At 40.8% G+C, this 12492-nt stretch overlaps 1 protein-coding gene across 2 annotated transcripts in view; it reads right to left on the reverse strand.

Annotated features, from left to right (window-relative positions):
• Positions 1-8262, reverse strand: part of cttnbp2 (cortactin binding protein 2) — a 37570-nt gene extending 29308 nt beyond the window's left edge. Inside the window, exons 1-2 of one of the 2 annotated variants that reach the window (XR_013294372.1) lie at positions 7922-8262; positions 1628-1735 (exon numbers count right to left, since the gene is read on the reverse strand). Coding sequence is in view for 1 of the 2 variants with exons in the window: in XM_077567545.1 (XP_077423671.1) it covers positions 1628-1735; positions 7922-8008 (195 nt within the window). In the remaining variant the exon portion in view is untranslated. The remainder of the gene's footprint in view (positions 1-1627; positions 1736-7921) is intronic. The other variant, XM_077567545.1, reaches the window with a different exon arrangement.
• Between the last annotated feature and the right edge of the window lie 4230 nt (positions 8263-12492).

Here is a 12492-nt window from a genome sequence, read left to right on the forward strand (position 1 = left end):
TCCCTGCAACTCGCTAACACGCTCATCTGACATCTGCAGCTGCCGTCTTCTTGGAGATGTTCCACATTGGGATCGTCTTCTCGGTCACGTCGTAAGTCTCATAGCGCTTTGCCAGTATGGAGTCTACGCTACGGATGCCTTTCTTACCTCTTCCTGATTTCCTGCATCCACACTGCCTGCCTCACATGACACGAGTCTGCCACAGAACAAACAGGATCATTGTGCAGATCACTGAAACCTGGCCAGGACGGAGTGCAGACTTCCACCAAGATTTAAACATTAGACAAAATTAATGAGTAAGCTCAGTGTAAGTTTCTTCTGGATGTGGATGACACTTAACTCTCACCATAAAAGGAGATAAACAGTATTACGGTAAAAGACAACAGGGAGGTCTTTCAGATTGTAAAAAAATATCCAAGTCACATTTAAGGATCGTAAACATTTTGAGTCGTCTACGTCTCAAAATGTCATTCAGGCTTTGTTGTAACGTCGGAATTTGTTACCATTCCTATTTCCCATTGGCTCGCTTGGACAATCTGCAAGCGACAGTATAGATTAACTTTACGTGATCAGAAGCACTTTAGATCTTCCACTATTCTCACCTGACCAAACTGAACATTTCTATTGAAATCAGACACGTTTTCATTTTGGAATCTTAACATTGTTATTAAGATTTCTATTTACTATGAAATGATGATTCTTTACAACATCAAATGGATTTTCATTAAATGATTTTTTAAAGAATACAGACTATGACCATTTGTACTATTAGTCGCAACTTTTCCCCCAGCTTTCACCCAAGCAATGTTAAATATGCTGTTTGATTTTCTCCATCCCAAGAGCTTCACGTTCTTGTCTATTCTTAGTTTCTCTTTAACTCACACAACTTATGTTTACAGTTCAGGAATATTTGAATGAGTTCCATGATGAAGTGTGAACAGCTCACATTTTCAGATAAAATCTGAACACATTGAAGCCTTCGGATCAGTGTTCAGAAGTGACGCAATGCCTACGACGCATCACTCAAATTGAAAGCGTCTGACCTGCAATTGGAAGTTTTTGCTTTCTCTCATATTTATACATGTAACGCTGCAGCTTATAAACCAGCATGTTCATCGACTTATGTCATTTACTGTAAAATTCTAGGCTAATATTTCAGAAACTGTACAGGATGTTGCACACCGAATCAAATAAAGGCGTGCACACACACACACACACACACAATAACACTAACGTTGGTAGTGAAAGCAGAAGCGAACAATCGATAAGTGTCATGGAAGTGAAAAAGCTCTAAAAAGACTCCAACTAGGAATAGTAGAGGTGAATGCAATACAGTACTTGTAGGAAGTCAAATCATGCACTTCCTCGGCCAAGTAAAACAACAACAAAACAAATATGAAAACAACAAAAACAAAAAACAGCAATTTCACAGTGGCCATGAATGAAAATCAATTGCTGCTCCTATTTTTTTCCCAAAGGCTCACACTCAAAAACACTCAGACAAGCTAATTAACACTAGGTTTACGCCTTCTCTCATCACAGCTAAGCTACTGGTATATGCAGATCTGCAAGGGCTACCGCAAGGCAAACGAGTCGATTGCCGATTTCCAAATGGAGCACAACTCACCCTGAGGGCCTCGATGACCAGGTCGCGGGCCTCCAGCTCGCCCTCCATGATGCTCAGCAGGGTCAGCAGCTCCGGCTTGCTCAGGTTATCCATGTTGAAGTCGCATTTCTGGAACACCAAAGCACAAAAATCAGGGGTTTTCCTGCAAATAAAATTTGGAGGTGGCTACCCTCGCCATAGTCACAAGCCGGCTTCAGTTCTAAAACCTTGAATGTCAGGAAAACAGTTAAGATTTGGAGAGTGTCATTTTAAACATTTAATTTAGTGTTTTGTTTTTGTTTTTTAGGAAAACAGAACAAAAACTTGGAACAGATAAAAAAATATATAATACATAAACTTGCCCCAGAGACCCTAGTTTGAAGGCTGGGAACATATATTTGACCAAGAATAAATTAGCACAACCACATAGCACGTAGCATAACACGTACAAGCATTGAAAGAAATACAATGGCTGCCAGCCTCCAACCTAAACTCGCATCATGCTGCTCTAATTAAACGCAGCCCTCCAATTAGACGAGCTATCTGGTCCTACCTCACAGCGATTAAAGCCTAATTATGTTTAGCTAGGTCATTAGGCAGTTCCTAGCGGCTAGCGGGTGAGGATGATTGTAATCGGGGTTGACCACACCACTTCTTGCCACAATTAAAAGCTTTTTTCCGCTCCACTTATGAAAGGCAAACACAGTTTAGGTGTCGTCTCCGACAGGTCGGTCGGCTGGCCGACATGAATCCGACTCAAGGGTCTGCGGAATCACAATAAGGAAACATTACATCTCGACGAGTTAATCCAGTCACCTGTGATGAAATTCCAAAGCTAGGAATTTGATTTGTGTGAATTTGATCATGTGCAGAATTTCAAACTTCTTAAACCATTTCAACCCAATTGAAGACCTCCCATTTCCTAGCAGTGGCCGATACTGCCTTCATCTTGTGTCACAACATTGAAGAAGTTTAGCAGCAATAAATTTTAGATATATTTGATTAGTCAAATTATTAAAACAAAAAAAAAAACATTGGAGTCTGTGGTTTTGAACTCGGCATTAAGGATGAGCTGCCATTTTTAAGGATAATTATTTCATTTGGAAAAATCTAATGTGAAAGACGTAGCATGCATCTAATGCTAACAACAATGCTTACCACACAACAAATATAACCGGCTTATTCATTTGTGCATTTGATCTGGACCAAATTAAAATTTCAATATGTGGTTAAATGTATGTTAGTTTCATTATATAATAAATATTTAAAATATAAGAACGAGGGGCGCACGATCGCCGGCCGGCCCATTGTCTGATGCTTATGCTTATGCTCGGGTCTCGGGGGTAGCATTTTTTGTTGTTGTGTTTGTTAAAACTGTATTGGTAATAAATGGTTTATACGTAGCACAAAACTATCAATAATTTGAGATTCATGTCAACTTTAAAAGTTTTTTACAAAAACATGGTGGTTGACCAACTTGACCACTAGGCTTAGCAAGTTTTCTGAGGGAAACTCTGTCAGGGTAAAGTGTTTTTAGTGTTTTGTGTGCCGCAGCGGCCTGACATCAACAGTAACAATTGCTTTCAACACAAGAGGGCGGCAGTATTGAGCGTTGGGTGATTACTGTCTAACGTCACACCCCTGTACCAGCTTCACAAACCCAACAGCCCACATCTGGAAAGGAAAATGCGTTTTTTGGCTATTCTGTATCATGTATCGTGTTTATAGGAAAAAAGGTGGCAAAATTCCTGGCTTTAGTCGGCAGCATAAAAGAGGCTTTTAGTGGTTCAGTGTGTTGCAGCCTCACGTTGACGGTGACAATTTCTTGGAAGACCACTAATGCAGGAGAATGGAGCATTCGATGTCTTTTTTTTTTTCTGTGCTGGGAACTTTGCAGCCTAACTTCCTCTCCCAATTTTGTTTCTGTGCCATTCACAACGCAGTAAAAAAAAAAAACTTGTTTTAGTGGTTCTGTGTGCCTCATCATTACGTCAACAGAGACAATTGCCGTCAGGTGTCAAAATTCTCAACTCTGTCCCAGCTTTGTGCTGTACTCTTTCACACAGGTGTTTAGTACCTTGTAAAACTGAATTCAATTCCTTTCCATAGTTTATTACAATTTATACTTTTTAAAAAACCTGGCAGACACACTGGGCTTATGTGTGACATCGATCCACCGACACAAAACTTCTGCTAGCGTGCGCGAGGAATGACGTGACCAGAATTGGATGGTGTGAAAAGGCCCCCCACAAACAAGAAACTTCCCCCTTGCCTTAAGCCAGTTACAGCAAGTGTAACAGGGGCGAGCAAAGAGCAAAGTGCTTTATTTAACCAAGGCATGGCAGCGGTGAAGGGGCCGGGGGTGCGGTAGGTGGGTTCGTTTGGGGTAGTGGGGGGGGGGGGGCGCAGAGGCGGAAGCGAGCAAGCTGAGGAGGTTTGACTACCAATGTAGCTGGTGCACCTGTTTTGCCTTGCCGCCAAGCGAAAGTGTCCTGGAGAGAGCTCCGTAAGGGTGAGGGGGGCTGACACGGTACTCCTAGTTATGCCCGCTGAGTCACTGAAATTAAGACCAATTTAGAAAGGTGTCTGGTGAACACAACACCACCTCCTCCACAGCTCTTCACCTCGTACCGCCACTCAAACCCACACACACACACACACTTTCTCTCACTGCCTGAATGTAAAGCTGCCACGGAAATAACCGGAACACTAAACAGACCAAAACAAAAAAAATTGTCCAAGTCCTCATAATTTCAGCTCCTCAACAGTAAATACGACCCAATTTATATAGCCCTCGATGAAAGCATACTGATTCTCTTTGTTTTGAACCAAAATAAAACAATCTTTCACTTTGGAAAACAATGAACATCATTTTTTCCACTTTTCCTCACATTACAGACTAAACCAGGAACTGAATTTGTTTCAGCACTGTTAATTTGAAATGTCCTCTTTTTGAAAAAAAAAGAAAAAAGGAATGGATGAATGAATGTTTTTTCTCTATTAGATTCATCAAAAAGAATAATCGAAAGATTAATTGATTACTGAAATAATGGTTAGTTGCAACCCTAATTTAGATAATTAAATAATAAACAATGGTTAAATAATGGACATGTCATTTGGTTAGACATGATCTTCAAATTTAATTTATTTCACCTTTGCTACATGTTAAGTATTTTTTTTTTCGAACATAGAAAATAGATATATTTGTCTTAAAAAAATTTGCAAAAAGCAGTTTTTTCTCTAGCACATCATGTTTTCATAATAATAATAATAAAAACTAGACAAAGTGCAATTTCTGCAGAAATTGCGCGGGAATGCTGAAAAGCTGAATGCTATTAGCTGAATGCTAAGATTTAAATGCATGTGCTTATGAAGTAAATTGAAAGATAAATTATGTAAAAATAAAAAAAATGTATAATTGTGTTTAAGTGACAAATGAATAGAAAGAAAAGTTGGTATCAAACCATTGACTTGTTCAAATTCATGGCTAATGGCGTATTTATTTTTAAAAAGTGTCATCTGATGCTGACAAGTTTCAATGTGTGTCCCATTGAAAACGAATGAGGAAAAGTTTATATTTAACATTAAAGTGTGCGAATACTGTAAGTAATGTGGAATCAGACGATAAAAACCCCGGGAGGCGAGAATTTTTTAAGCAAGTTGAAATTTGAACGGTGTAAATCGGAAGTATTATCTGGGCGTAGTTACACGGCAAAAAAGAAAAATGTTTTATTATGTTAACGAGATGCCACAAGATGGTAGTAAAGCACTTAAAATGGAGAGGCTCATAAAGCATCAACACATTCTTGCATTAACACAATCATGAAGTCATATTACATAAGTGACTGTATTCAGTAGAGAAATTATTAATCACAAACAAACCACCTTAATGTGAGGCTCAAAAATAGCATTAGCTAGCATACTAGCCTAAATAACATGCGAGCACAAACTAATGTGACATCACACATTCGCTGAGTAAACAATTATCTACCCACTTTGGTGACGTTATATCCCAAAGAGAGCGGTAAATAAATGCTGGCACTACACTTGCGCCAAAAATGTGTGACCTTGCAATTTTCCGCTTTGAGGCGGAACAGCGTCAGCGTGTAAGCGCATTCCGGAATGCCGGTTGTGACGTTTTAACACCTGACCCTCACTTCTCCCATTCAAATTTTGCTGCCGGAAAATGTTATGCAACACACCAAATGCTGACATGATTTCATTCTTTGATTGTGGGACAATTACATGTGATGCTGCGTGAATATTTATACATGTGTGTCATACTGACACGATACTGCAGCAGATTATGACATCATCATTCCACTATAGTAGCCTGATAAACTATTCCGGTATTTGGGAACGCATCACAAAGCTTGTGCATACAAAATGTCAAAATGAAAAACATTTCATCCTGGAAAGGCTCCTAAACCCTCAAGAACAAAGCCAATTGGCAGAGGTGGCGAAAATACTCACATTGTACTTAAATAGAAGGTAAAAGTAGAAATACAGATTCAACTCCTTTACTTACGTAAAAAAAATGCAAACATAAATGTACAAGAAAAACTTTGTAATGATTTTTTTTTACTGGCAATTATATACAACATCTGTTTTGATAACTTGACACAAAGACTAAAAATAGCTCTTTGCGCACAAAATTGTTCACTTTTATTAACTTGTATTGAGCTCATACTGTTTCCAGAGTGGTACATCGGAGTTTGAACATAATTCGTTCCTGCGAAGTGTTCAAAGTCCAAATTGTTCAACCTCCAAAACATTTTTTCCCATAGGAAATAATGTAAATGAAATTTATCTGTTCCCAAGCTCTAAAACCAGAAAAATCTTATTTTAATTTCTATTAGTTTTTTTACATTTACACCCTGTGCAGTATTTAACAATAAAAAATACCTTACTTTTTTGTTGTATTATGATGACATCAGGTGATAATAAATGCTTTGTTAATGCTTGCTTTAGTTCAGTGCTGAGTTTGTGTTTTTTACATTGGGAATATGGTTAGACTATTAAGCGGTCCTTGCGTGCATTGTTTAACGTCAGGCACGTTGTTGAACAGCTAAGGGGGGTCCTCGTGCCAGTATTTACAAAAGTAGTCACGGTAGTTATAAAGGCGCAATAATCTCCTTCCTAATTCCACTGTGGTTCGTAGCACTGTACGTCTTTCTTTGGGCCCATGGCGAAGAAAGTTGTCGTGAAAAAATCTAAATGCACTCGCGAGTATGGAGTACCTGCGGGAGTATTCACGATCTGACTGGAAATGAGCAGCGCTTCGTCTCAACTACCGCAACGTGAGCATTCAGCATTGCTCGGCTTCGCTCGGCTACCCGTTTTCAAGGTACGTTCGGTTTAGCTTGCTTTGCTTTAGTGTTCGAACTCCGAAAATGAGTTCAAACTCCGAGGCATTTTTTACTCAGATTTTTTGTTTGAAGTCCAATTTGTACGAGTTCCGAGACGTTCAAACTCCGAGGTTCCACTGTATTTATTTTTGTCAGTGTAAATTTTCAGAATGAAATATTTCTTGCCGTTGACAACATAAATAAAATTATGGATAGGGAATACTGTATGGATACAATGTATGGATATATTTTCAATTATAAGGAGCAAAATTAAAATCGTAGAGAAAATAAATACTATAGTAAAGCACAAACACCTGAAAAATCTACTTGTGTAGATTCACAAACTACAAAGTATATTTGTACTTGATTACTTGGCAGCACTGCAAGTAGGTGTGTGTCAACAAACGTATGTGGAGCATCTGGTCACAGCAAACTGAAGAAATAGCACCTCTTCAGGATCCAGGAGCTTCCCAGGGAACCTGAGAAGGTTCCGCTTGGATCCACCTGAAAACCTCCATCACGTCACAAACTAACCTGTCAACACATCCACAGTTAAAATATTTAGGAGAGCCTTTTATTTTTAAGAAGAGGTGCAAATGTCGACGTGAAGCCATTTCGTGTGTCACTTCTCCATCACTGGACGAAGGTTCGAAGAAGCCTCGAGACGAACAAAAGAATTCTCCATCACGAAGCGAGCCGAGCTGAGGGAAAGCTCGTCATTTTGTCACGATGAGGTACAATGTGGGGCGAGGGGGAAGGTGGCGTTTTTTCACGGCGGGGTTGGCTGTCTGGTTTGGTTTTTGTGGGCCGAGCCGACACGGACGTTTGTTGTCCTCCGGACATTTGTCGCGAGGAGCCCTGCGGCCACTCACCGGTGATTCATGCGCGACATTTCTCGCCCTGGCTCTGGCTAAATGACTTAATCCCCCCTAGGTGATTTCCACGAAGCTCCCCCTCGGCGTCTTACCGTGTCGACGCTTCCCAGCACGGCGGCGGTCAGGGCTTGTTGTACCGGGGGAGGAGGTTGCTCTCCGCTGGCTCCCTCTGACGCCATCTTCGTACTGTGGCGGTGCGCTGCCTGCCGGAGAGCGGGCGCGGGCTCATCCGCCGCCGCTCGTTAACTAGTTCGCTGCTGGACGAGAGTCATCCGCACGCCCAGGGCGACATGAGTCCAACGTAGAAGAAGGAGGGAGAACAACAAGGTTGGAGAGGGAGAAGAAGAAGACGGAGAGAGGGGTCGAGGAGGGCGACAGCCGTGGAGAGGAGCCCGCGGACCAATGAGTCCGTGGAGGAGCGGTGGAGGGAGGGGGAGACGACGGGACGGAGGGAGGCGGGTAATGGAGGGGGGCGGGCCCGGAACGGGCAGCCAGGCAGGCGGACAAATCCAGATGTAAATGGAGGAGCGTGCCCGGTGCTGACTGACAACAACATTTGTGGGCGAGCAAGAAAGCTGCTCGAAAACATCATCATTCTCACATCCGTGTGTCATTTTGTTTAGTATCGTATCATATAGTATAGTATTGCATTGTATCGTATCAGTAATAGTGAAGTGTAACACTAATTTTGGACTGAGTTGTGTACAAAACGGTGTGGTGGCATATGGTACAATATATTGTGACATACTTGTACTTCCCAAACTACACTATAGATTAACTCATTCACTGCCATTGATGGCTATAAAGGTCAAAAATTCATTTGGACTATTTGTGTTAGTTTAACTTTTCCCCCCACTTTTGTTAACAAGAGTATGACAACCTAGAAAAAAATATTGTACATTTAGAACAAATTAATTGTGAAGTCATGTGATTAATTAAAAAATGTTTTTAAATGATCGCCTGACAAGATGATGTTTAAAAATTTGGGGCGTCAGGCAATTAAATTTTTTAATCGTAATTAATCGCATGACTTCAATAGTTAACTCACGATTCATCCATCCATTTTCTTAACCGCTTGTCCTCACAAGGGTTGTGGGGGTTGCTGGAGCCTATCCCAGCTGGCTTCAGGCAGTATGCGGGATACACTCTGAACTGGTTGCCAGCCAATCGCAGAGCACACAGAGACAAACAACCATCCACACTCACAATCACAATTACACCTATGGACAATTTGGAGTGTTCAATTAACCTGCCATGCATGTCTTTGGAATGTGGGAGTAAACCAGAGCATGCGGAGAAAACCCACGCAAGCACGGGGAGAACATGCAAACTCCACCCAGGAAGGCCGAAGCCCGGACTCGATCTCACGTCCTCTGCACACTGGGAGGCGGACGTGCTAACCAGTCAGCCATCGTGCCACCCTAATTCATGATTAATCACAAATTTTATATCTGTTCTAAATGTACAATGAAAAAATTCTAGGTTTTCATACTCTTGTTAACAAAAGTAGAAAAAAATGTTAAACTATTAGAAATAGTTAAAATGATTTTTTTTTTACGTTTATAACCGTCAATGGCAGTGAATGAGTTAATTAATTATTAATAACTAATGGATTATCAAATTAATCGATAACTATTTTTGGTAATCAGGGAATCATTAAGATATTTTTTTTATTTAAAAGTGTCCAAATGCTCAAAATTTCACATCCCCAACAGAAAATATTGTCCGATTTCTGTAGTCCTCCATGAAAACACACTGATTATCTTTGTTTTGAACCAAAATAAAACAATTGCTTTTACTTTGGAAAACAATAATCAATAGTTATGCCTATTTTCCTCACATTGTAGATCAAACTAATAACTGAATCATAATTTATATCTGTGCACTGTCGACGTACAGTATTCATGTAGCGTACGATGACGGCTGAGAATGAACCCAACGTGTCACAGAAGCTCAGCGTTAATCTTACACGAGCCAACGCTCCCGCTTTGAAATCTCCCCGCCATGGATCTGTTTATTCCGGCACGGCGGGAAAGGGAGGACGGAGGCCTTCTCGGCTCCCAGATGTGGTTTTAGGATTAACGGATGTAGTTGATCTGGGCTGCTGGTGCAAAATGAGGTTAGCGCGTCTCTATTTAGGTCAAACGTTGGCAGCCAGCGCCGCTGACGTTCCCTCATATTCCCCATTTCAGTTTTCTCATACATGCTTGGCATAGAAGTCGTGAATCACAGTCGCAGTCAGATGAGCACATTGCCACCATGAGTCCATTAAACCATCCTCTCATCATTCATCAGCGATGGCAACCACTCCCGACATGCCAAGGACGGCCTTCTTTCATATTAAGACCTTGTCCTCTTCTTTTCAAGCGCTCCTTTGTGAAAATAGTCCAGGTGAACACATGGAAGCTCCCTGCAGAGCAGACGAATGAAAAGCATCACTCTGTGACGGAATGTTTGATACAGGATCAGGACGGCACAAATTATCCGGCTTGGCCGCCAAACACAAAGACATATCAAGAGGCCGGTGACGTCCCGGGACGACCCCCATCTCGGGAGTCTTGCACCGGGATGAGCTCCAGATCCTGGCGGCACTGCATTGGATTAGCAGGACAGATCATGAATGAGTGGGAAAGAATTAGGATTGGGAATGGGAATGTCCTGGCAAAGCCGCCATTTCTAACTTGATTTAGTGAACGGATACCACCGGGTTGTTTCCGGTTAACTGCTAACTCAACACAACCAAATCAGTCCACAATTACAATCAGCTAACTGAGGTTAGTAAACTTGACTTTTGATTCCTAACTCAGGAAGGTTTGAGTAATTAAGCCTGATTGGGGAGCTGACTATCAGACAGGAAGGCCATTGACAAAAAGAGGAGGGAAGACTGGGAGGAAGGGTGACCGATAAGCGGGCCACATCTCACAGCTTGATAGTCCCCGTAAGATCTGAAGCGGTCCTCTGTTCATTCCTTGATGACATGGCGCTCTGTCTTACTTTTGCGTTTAGAGCTCACTTCCTCTCGCAATAGCCTGCCTGTGTCTCAAGAACATCCTGTGACTTTGGAGCGCAGGCAGCAGGTGTTTATTTTATTTTAAATGTTCAGCCCCCAAAGCTAGTTTCACTTAATAACATGGAAATTAAAAAAAATTAAGAAGACTCTTCGGAGGTCAGCCATTTTGGTTTGATGCAACCATTTTAAGTTCATTTCCAGGGAGGATTTAAAAGATGGATTTGGCTTAGTAGTACTTTACTGGAATGCTTTGAAAATTCAGCCCCCAAAACCAAATTAGTAGGACTGTCTATCATGAGTAAAAGCCACAAAAGGTCTTTAGAAGCCATGCTCTAAAAGACACAGGCCGTTTTGGTTGGACGCCACCATTTTGGAGCCATTTGCAAGGATGTTTTTGAAGATGAAATTCCTGTAGAGATTTGTTGTGGTTAATTCAACCCCTGAAACCAGTTTCACTTATCAACATGATGTTTGGTGTTTATGTCAAAAAAGTTTCAAGCAGTCATGCCATAATAGACACAGGAAGTCCGCCATTTTGGATCCAAACCGACACTCTAGAGCCATTTTCAAGGCTATTTCAAAGATGTGCTATAGACTTGATATTGGATTTCTTCTTTTGAAAATTCAGCCTCTGATGCCTTCCATCCATCCATGAAATTTGATAAACAAGTTAGCCATACATGAAAGGACAGAGCTTGTCTAATTTGGTTTGAAATTACTATTTTAGGGACATGTCCTGACTTTCTATCAAATCTCGAATTTCGACCAGAGTCCGCTGCTGCTTCCAGATCCTCAACCCTGTAGTCCTGTAGACCAGCTTCCTGTCGTGTCTTACCCGCCAGGAATGCACACAATCAAACTTGCTTCACGTTTCTAACTGTTTACACGCGTCGCCAAGCACAAAACATGACAAGTTTTCCTCAAACCTCTTAACAAAGGTTTGCATTGTTTGCACGATTCTCTGCGCGCATAACTTCCTCTTCCGCTGACAGATGAGACAGATGGTCCCCCTGTCAATCAGTGCGACAAATTTTGGGAATGTCGGCGAGCAGGTTTTTGGACTTCGAATGACAGCATAGCAACCAGAGCGGGGCCAAAACAAAAGTGAACTAAACACCTGCTTAAGGCTGCCAAGACCAGTCCGTTGCAGATGTGAATGTAAAGAAATAAAATAAACTGTAATTAAGTGTAATGAAACTGAACATCACACACATAGCTCAAAACACTATAGTACATTTGTTTTACATATTACTTGACATTTTATTGAATACACTGTTTTTGTACATTTTAAGTTATATCACATAATCTTAAATATTCAGAATGTATAAAAATGATATTAAAATAGCTATTTTACATACCTTTAAAAAAAACAAAAAAAAACAAAAACTTATAACTGTATTTGAATGACCTGGATGTCCATAATACAAATAAATCAAATGTGGCACAAAAAGTTTTACCATGCCCCTGATGTAGAACAATATTTTAGTTGTATTCATTCAAGTTCGATTTAAAAATAATTAATAATTGACGTAGAATTTAATTATATAAATTTCTCAATACTAGTTGGAATTACCAAGCAATATGTTCTCGGCAACAATCACACAAAATGTGGACAAGTGTCGCCTTCTAGTGGACAGTTAACTACTGTGATAT

This window comes from Vanacampus margaritifer, chromosome 6, assembly GCF_051991255.1.
Source record: "Vanacampus margaritifer isolate UIUO_Vmar chromosome 6, RoL_Vmar_1.0, whole genome shotgun sequence".
In the NCBI taxonomy this organism is placed as follows: domain Eukaryota; kingdom Metazoa; phylum Chordata; class Actinopteri; order Syngnathiformes; family Syngnathidae; genus Vanacampus; species Vanacampus margaritifer.